The sequence below is a fragment of the Cystoisospora suis genome, assembly GCF_002600585.1.
Source record: "Cystoisospora suis strain Wien I chromosome Unknown contig_6315, whole genome shotgun sequence".
Classification (NCBI taxonomy): domain Eukaryota; phylum Apicomplexa; class Conoidasida; order Eucoccidiorida; family Sarcocystidae; genus Cystoisospora; species Cystoisospora suis.
In genome coordinates, this window is record NW_027159104.1 from 1 (window position 1) to 8042 (window position 8042).

The 8042-nt window shown below is 47.3% G+C and overlaps 2 protein-coding genes across 2 annotated transcripts; one reads left to right on the forward strand and one right to left on the reverse strand.

The window, feature by feature from the left end:
• The first annotated feature begins 117 nt into the window (after nucleotides 1-117).
• Nucleotides 118-3539, forward strand: CSUI_009909 (ribosomal protein rpl22). The gene is made up of 2 exons (XM_068070018.1): nucleotides 118-2964; nucleotides 3437-3539. The coding sequence occupies exon 1, from the start codon at nucleotides 1566-1568 to the stop codon at nucleotides 2784-2786; it is 1221 nt and encodes a 406-aa protein (XP_067918004.1). The 5' UTR covers nucleotides 118-1565; the 3' UTR covers nucleotides 2787-2964; nucleotides 3437-3539.
• A 1152-nt stretch (nucleotides 3540-4691) lies between these two features.
• CSUI_009910 (60s ribosomal protein l7a) lies at nucleotides 4692-7373 on the reverse strand. The gene has a single exon (XM_068070019.1). It carries the CDS (start codon nucleotides 6713-6715, stop codon nucleotides 6080-6082), a length of 636 nt encoding a protein of 211 aa, XP_067918005.1. The 5' UTR covers nucleotides 6716-7373; the 3' UTR covers nucleotides 4692-6079.
• Nucleotides 7374-8042: the final 669 nt, after the last annotated feature.

Consider the following 8042-nt stretch of genomic DNA (forward strand, 5'->3'; position numbering starts at 1 on the left):
TGAAGGTGCTATAAAGCCTTTCTCCAGTAATTCCTTGAGTTGAGCCTTCATTTCCTTCAGGTGTTCGTCCGACAGGTTGTAGCACTGCTTTGGATAATTCGGTAGCTGGCCTGGAAAGGGAAGAATCTTTTCTCTCGCCACACGCGGAGCCATTGGAACACATGAAGACGATCGAAGAAACATCACCGTTTGCCAACTTGAAGTTTTGCTTTCACCCCCCGATGTAACTTCTGTGTGTTGCAACGGGGTCGGTCTATCACATAGAAATATTAACCTGTAAGAGAGAAGCAGCTCGTGATGTTCTTTCTTTGCCTCCTTCTTTCTCCTGACTCTATGAGCACCCCGTTCATTCATCCATTCATTTCTCTTCTCGCTGTCCATACAGCGTGAGTGTTGGATGGTCAAAGCTTGAAAGATGGCTTGATATGAAAGAATCTAGATCATCTTTTCTTCTGCTTTTCACGAATGGACCTACGAAAGGATGATGAGAGACAGACCGCAACAAAGGCACAGAAGCTTACAACTAGATGCAAAAGGATATAGCACATCCAAATCTCTGCTGAGGGATAGCCACATTCGGAGCGCGCTCGGGGCCCACGAGGAGTCCCGAGACTCTATGCTTCTCTTCTGTGAAAGATGAAGTGTCTCCAGTTTTCTCTCTGCAAGCCACTATGAAACACTTCAACACACAGAAGTCAAGGGTGCCGTGAGAGTTGTCATACACGCAACATGCCATGAAATAAGATTTGAAGAGACAGCCAACTGACAGCAGTCTCTTCTCAACTTCTTTGGTCCCTTTCTTTTTCCCTAGTCCAGAGACCATATCTTCCCAGGAATCAAAGCAGCTATAATAAGCGTGGCGGTGTCCGTCGACAAGGAGAGCCTTTGCATGTGCGAATCCTTGCAGGGAGATCTTCTCTTTTTCTCTCCAAGCCAAACACTTGGCGCCCTACGTAGGGGAAGCCCATCTAAACCTTTCCGTCGAGCTCCTCTCTTTCTCCTTCCCGTGGGATTCAGGATCTTCCCTCTTTCTCTCATTATGTCTGCGATTCGGTTCGGTCTGAATGATCTCTTGTCGTTTCTTTCGAGAACACATCAGGGGTCTCCTCTCTTTTTAAGAGAAGCGCCACAGAGATATTTCCTATCGACACGTGTCCCATTCCAAGAGAAGACTGGCCGTTGTTCTTTGTCTTAGGCGTACATACACCTGCGCTCAGTGATAAGAGGTCTTCTTCCTCCTGAGATCATTCTTGTTGAATCTTACCTGTTCCCCCCCCACCTCAGTCCCCACGTCAGCCATACATCTCTATCATACAGATCTGATGCGCCTATATGTGGCATGGTCGAAGTATGGGTCTCCACCATGAAGCCACAGATCTTTTCTTGACTTTTCTTTCTTTCTTTCTCCAGGAAACTTCGACCTGCTTCCTTTCTCTATCGCTTGGACTTTACATGCCGTTGTCTCTCTTTAGCAGTCCATACACATCAAGAGGAAGACGAGAGAGAGAGCCAAAGCAGCTTTCAGGCCATGAAAGAAACAATCGTCTGGAATTCTCCGTTGTTAGATGGCCTCTCGATTCTCCATTGTCGTTCACGACTTCTGCCATATAGGGGCGGTTTTCATGACTTCTTACCTCTACGCTTTTTCACGTGTCGTTCTTCAGAGATGTATTCTTTCGATGGCGTCTTCAAACGTTGCTTTTCTGTGCTCATCCTACATGCTTATCTCTTTGTCTGTCTTTGTGGTGTACATACTCTCATATTCTTTCGCCTCTTGTTCTCCTATCTTCACTAGAGTTGAAACGTGGAGTTCATTTTCTTCAACTCTCGATGAACACGCGAACACCACGCCACGGAGGTATCACTGCTCTCCTCAGTTTCTCTTCAAGTCGCCTTACTCTCCTAGCTTTGTTTCAGGTGTATATACACCTCGAAAGTTTCAGCCTTGCCGCTATTCCTATTTCTCTACTTCTTTAAACCCTCGGCTATCTGACGTAGCTACTTCCTCATGGGCTGCACATGCGTTTTTACCCTATGATCCTGTCCCTTTCCGTTCTTCTCTTCGGTCTTCTCGATCTTCCTTCTCTCTCTCGTCTTCTTCTATCTTCCGAGCATTATTCACGCAAGACAGTTATCGACATCATCTCCTTCCCAACAGCTTTCATGTATCTCTTCCGAACTTCTTTCCTCGTTGGCAATTCTCTTCTTCTCTCTTTGCTACTCATGGAGATCTTCCTCCTTGGGAACCTACTCTCCCTTCAGATGAAGAATCTTCTTCTTCTTCGTCACCTGCCCCGTACCTCTCTGTCCCTATCGACGACATAGAAGCTGCTCCGTCGTATTATCCTCGGCGTCTTCCTCTTCCTATGCATACCTTTCATCCTCCTTCTTCTTCTTCTCTCCCACCTTCAGCCTCATGTCTTCCTCCATCCATTCCATCTACGACTTCTCCCCGTCGTTATGCTCGTGCAGAGGCACGCTATCAACGTTTGTCTCCGATTAAAACAAGGAGAGTTCTCCATGAAATCCGTGGAATGTCTCTAGGGGCAGCTCTAGCTCACCTAGCAACGTCACCAAGGCGGCCTGCCTATCAAGTCTTTAAGACAATTCAGTCAGCTCTCGCTAATGCCATCCATATGTATGGAGAAGCTACACTTCAGCCTCGTATTAAAGAGCTCACGGCGAACAACGGGCCTGTTTTCAAGAGACCTTTCTTTAGAGCTCGAGGAAAGATGGATATACGTAGACGACCCACCACTCATATACGAGTTGTTCTCGAGGTTTAACATGAAGCGTGAATTGGAGGGGTGATACAAGCAGACCAAAGAAAGAAGCAAGAGAGAAAGAAAGAGAGAAGAACAGGAAAGGAGGGTCGGAAGGGACGGATGGACGAAGCAGAAAAGGCAAGATAGAAGAAGAAGGGCGGATGGATCGATTCTTTCTTTCTTTCCTCTTGGAGAGTGAGTGGGTATATTACCTGATCGATATTTTAGCATTGCTTTTTCTTCATGCATTGTGTCTCTTATTGTCATCTTGTCTTCTGTGCGTTGGGGGCAGAGACAGAAGATTTCCCGAGACTTGTGTTGCGAAAATGTTCTCTAAGAGGAACAACTTATTATACGAGATGCCTGACTGTTGGGTCACGTCCTGCCGGTTCTGTCTGTATGTACACCCGAATCACACCATATCCATAGTCCATTCTTTCTCACGTGAGAACATCGTTTTCCGGAAGATTACAAGCTTCTTCCGTTCTGCTCCTCATCTTCTATCTTTAGAACGTCTATCCTTTCATCTCTTAAGGGAGAGGCTGATGTGTTAGGAGCAAAGCGAAAGGAGATCGTTGTAAGTCTAGAGAGAGAAAATCGGGAGCCTTTTTCTTCAGGACAGTTTTAGAAAGATTCAAGAGCTTCTTCTCTTTTTTTTCTTTTAACCGGAGAGAGTAAGAGAGAGGGATGGATAGATGAATGATCACTACACTTGAGAAGATAGAGACAGTCAGGCACTTCATTGAGAGTCTTTGAGAGACTTCGCTTCTAAAGAAAACGTGAGGAAGTGCTTGAGAGATTTGGAAAAGAAGACATATCACGACAGGTGATAAATAAAAAAGCCTGCTTTTTCTTTCCTCGTAGTCTTTCTATTCGCCTAACGAGTGGCACGCACGTACGCCTGGCGCTATCTACATCATCTCTCTAGAGATAGGATATTGCGAGGAAGCCACTCAGACTGTTGGACAGGAAATTCCCTCAGTGGAACTCCCTCTCTGAAGATATCGAGCGATAGATGAATGTCTTGTGTGTTGAAGAAAAAGAAGAAAGGTTTACTTGCCCTGGAGAGAGTCACGCTCGATCCATGGTGTTGCACGTGAAGGGAAATTTCAAGTCAGGCGAAGGAGGAGGGTAGGCCCAGATAGAACCTGACGGACCTAGAAAGCAGCCGAGCCGTAGAACCCTATCCTACGACAATTTTAAAAGAACAGAATACCTACACTTGTGTGTGGTTTCTTGATACTCTTTGCTTGAGTTCTCCTCTCCGAGCTGATACGGTGGAGATCTATTAAGACCATCCATGTTCATAGAGAGAAAAGAGAACCTGACAGGCACCTTCTACTAAGGGAGAGCAGCTCCCCCGGCTTTTCTGCTGTTTCAGTCTTCTTGGAGAGACCCGAGACTCTTCAAAGAACTTCTTTCTTCTTCATGTAAAATCCGCCGCATGTTTCTGTTCGGTTCGCATGACCATCGGACGGGTGGTCTTAGGTATAGTCAGTCAGTCACTCTCTTCACTTCTCAGCGGCCACCCGCCCCCCCCGTTGTCACTACGGCAGGTTACGAACGCTCTCTCTCGCTCTCAGTAGTCGTTGTTTCCTTTCGAGTGGTTTCTCTCAGATCAACTCCTGCGTCCTAAGCCGGCAGATACGAGGCACTGTCTCTATCTCAATATCCATCTCTGTGTACGTACACCCCCCCCGACGTACTCCCAAGCAGCCGCTCTGCTCGTGACTGTAAAGACGACACGTGACTTTTGATCTTTCACGAAAACATTTTACTCGAGGGTTTTAGCACTGTCTTGATAGGACTTCTTCCATAGGGGATCGTATGAACAGAAAGAAAGAAACAAGTCCATTGGTATTCCTTCTCCTAGTCTATCCGACGACCCACGTCTCACTGACAAGCAAGCTCAAGCAAACGAATACAAGTCCTCTTCTTTCGCTCTTTGAACTGCGTAAACATACGACGATGTCTTCGAACACTACTAGCCATTCATACGATAGAGACCAGTCAATCTTCTCTCTCTCAACTTACTAGGCATGACCCAGCATACTCACTTTTACGATAGACAGTTCAGGCTCCTAGAGCGCGGTCGCCCAGCTCCCCCTTGTCAGGGAAGAAAGCAGTTGAGACAGAAATATCCTGGGTAAGAGAGGTCGATAGCCGAGAATACGATTCCAGAGGAGACCTCTCCAAGGTTGAGAGAAGCGAAACGAATCGGCTAATGAGCTCTGCGGGGTATTACGAATCATGAAATTCCTGGCGCTCTCTCTTCAAGTTTCGAAGAGAGAAGTCATCTTCATCATTCGTGGTACAAGAAGTCCTTTTTAAACCTCGATGTGTTCATGAAAAACGAGGTGTAAGTTGGTGTGTATCTACAGATTCTCTTTCATGGGTCGCGATATCTTCTTTGTCAGGGCCGTAGACATACAATGCCAGTAGAAGAGATCGCAGAAGCCCACCATGGAGAGCGAAAGATATCGATTCGGGTGTACATACACGTACCGACTTGGGAATAGTCGCAAAAGGACAGCTAGACAAGACCAAAGGCAGTGGAAAGAAGAAAGTGAGAAATCTCTCTCTCTTCTCTCAGACCAAACCTGATTAAGTGCATGCTCGGGTCGCGCCCTGCCCCGCCCTCATTCCTCTTATGTCTAGCAGCAGGGAGGCCCCCCCGCTAAAGAAAGGACCGGTAAGAGAGAGACAGAGACAGAGAAAAGAACGCGCGCACAGACAACTGCAAGAAAGAGGTGGTGTGTTTCATGTCAGGCGACGACTTCCTTCTTCCTCTCCAGATTGCTGGTCTACTGGCTCTATGAGAGTCTGCCTCTTCTTTCTTTCCTCTTTCGTTTATCCCTCCCATTGTCTACATTGCGACGAGACATCTCCCTCCTGGAGAGTCAAGCATATGTACGTATAAATCTATCTTCAACGAAAAGCTTCATGAAGAAAGAGGAGAAGTTCTTTACTCCTGTAGACAGCCCTTAGCACGCTAAGATCTTTTGTGGGAAAACAACGTCGAGTTCATCCTTCCTCGCACCCCCCTTCGAGAGCCTTCAAGATCTTCTTCTCCACCCATCAAGTCAAGCCCTCTCCCGCTCGTTCACCCCCCNNCTTCCTGGTCTCCTACGTGTCCCGCCAGTTAATCCATCTTCCACGGAGACATACAGCATGGGGCCACACCACGGGCCATTCAGAAGAAGGAGAGAATGAAGAAGAAAGGAAGTTGGAGAGAGAAAGTCAAGGAATGTATTTTAAACGAAAAAGCCGCATGTTCCCCCCGTACCATCCATAGGTGATGACCCTCTCCTGTTTCAGAAGTAAGGGTGAGATTTCCTTATCATTTTGTGAACTTTCTTATAGACATCCTCAAACTTTTCTTCGCCTCCTTCCTCTGTTGCTTTTGTCTCCTGTTGCGATTCACGCTGGCCCTCTCCGTCTTCAGAGGGGGTGACCATGACTACGCTTGCAGGTCTCCTAGATCTGAAGGCATGGCCCAGAGTCTTCTTACTACATAAGTAGGCATAGACGACATCTTTCTCTTCACATAAGATAGGCAGATGGGCGATAATCTCGATAGGAAAGACGTCTGAAGCAAAGAGAACCACACCTTTGGTGCCTTTCCTTAAACACTTCGTCACTTCTTGAACTCCCCGACGGAGAAGCTTGGGATAGGAAGAAGATTTCTTCTTGACTTTTCCATTCTCGGGCTCTCCTTTGCTCCCCTCTCGAGCTGCCGAGGCGGCCCCACGTGCGGCTCTTTCTCTATCTGCAGCTAACTGGATGAGCTTAAGGCTTCTTCTTAATGCTTTCCCCTCTAAGAGAGGGCATGCAATGGGAGAAAGGTACGTCAGTTTGCCATTCTGTGAGGGCATAGTTGGAACGCTATGATTACTGGGACGAGGAGAGGAGGCTACCTCTTCTGTCTCTGCTTTCATGTTGTCTGGCATGGGGGAAGACGAACGAGAAGCAAATACGAGAAGAAGGAAGGAGAATAGAAAGACTGGGGGGGAGCACACGAGGAGAGGACAACGAGAGAACAAAGAGGAAAGGAAGCGAGAGAAGTGAGGGAATCTGACAGGAGAAATCCCGCCTAGACACCGCAGAGAAAAGGAGAGAGACTGAAGAGAGAATCTTGGTCAGAGATAGAAACAGCATAAAGAAACGAGCGTTCTGCCCTTGAGCTCGAGGTCTATAGCGAAAATGACGATGAGGAGGACGGGAAGAGAGAAAAAGGCGAAAGAAGGCAGACTAGGTGGGTCATGTAAAAAGAGAGAAGAAATGAACGTGATCGAATGAAGAGAGGAAACAAGTTGAGATAAGGACTGCAAATCCAAGATGTGAAAGCAAGACGCCGGATGGAAAGGGACTAGATCGATTGTGGAGCTTCGAAGTGTCGTTAACAGCAGGAGCAGCACGCCGGCCTGAGGTGGGAAAGAAAGCGGAGAAAAGCAAAGAATTCACGATCTTCTCTGTTCACGAAGAAACAAAACCGACACTTTCGAAAACCCTCGACAGAGCTATGCAGCCGTGAGAAAAAGCTTGGGTGAAGGTTTTCTTTAAGAATTTCATGAGAACGTCCTTAGCTTACACCCCCACAAGGAAAACTTCACACTGCTGGAGTTTTCTCTCACTCTCTTTGCATGCATGGGTCCCCCGACAGAATAGCTCTCTCCCCGAAGATAAGCCGCCGATGAGTAGACGTGCTTTCCGAGCTCTTCGCTACCGCTGAAGCGTCAAGTGTGTCAACCAACAGCCATCAACCACTGTGGAACAACATCCCGCTTCTTCACTAAGATTTTAGCGATAGAGACAGCAGGCTGAACGGGGGGCCTCGCAACTTGAACGCCTTCCAGGTATGACATGCTCTTGAGAAGACTGCTGTTTTCCCCGAATACGTGAAAGAGATCAGGTAGAACGGGCGGAGAGGAACACAAGCTACCAGGGATCCGAGGGGATTGAGAGAGGCTCAAGATCTTATTGCATGCTATCAAGCTGCTCTGACTTTGAGACATCTTCTTTGCCCACCCTGTCGTCTCTCTCCCTCTCTTTGTGTCTTTCATGTGTCTTATCAGACCTGTCTACGGATCGTCCGTTCGTTTCTTAGGAGGCTATTGAGCTAGGAGTTAAAGAGACATTAGCTTCCTTTCAGCGTCCGTCCATTCGGGTGCTCTCTTTGCATGCTCCTGAAAGAAACGCGCGGGTGCCCCGTTGTTTCCCAAGCCTTTTCTGATACAGCTACTTCTTCTTTCGTTCTTTCTTTCATCCTTCTTGCTC

Coding starts and splice junctions, on each gene's coding strand:
- CSUI_009909 (XM_068070018.1), top strand. CDS start 1,566: ATGGCCTCTCGATTCTCCATTGTCGTTCACGACTTCTGCCATATAGGG.
- CSUI_009910 (XM_068070019.1), bottom strand. CDS start 6,715: ATGCCAGACAACATGAAAGCAGAGACAGAAGAGGTAGCCTCCTCTCCT.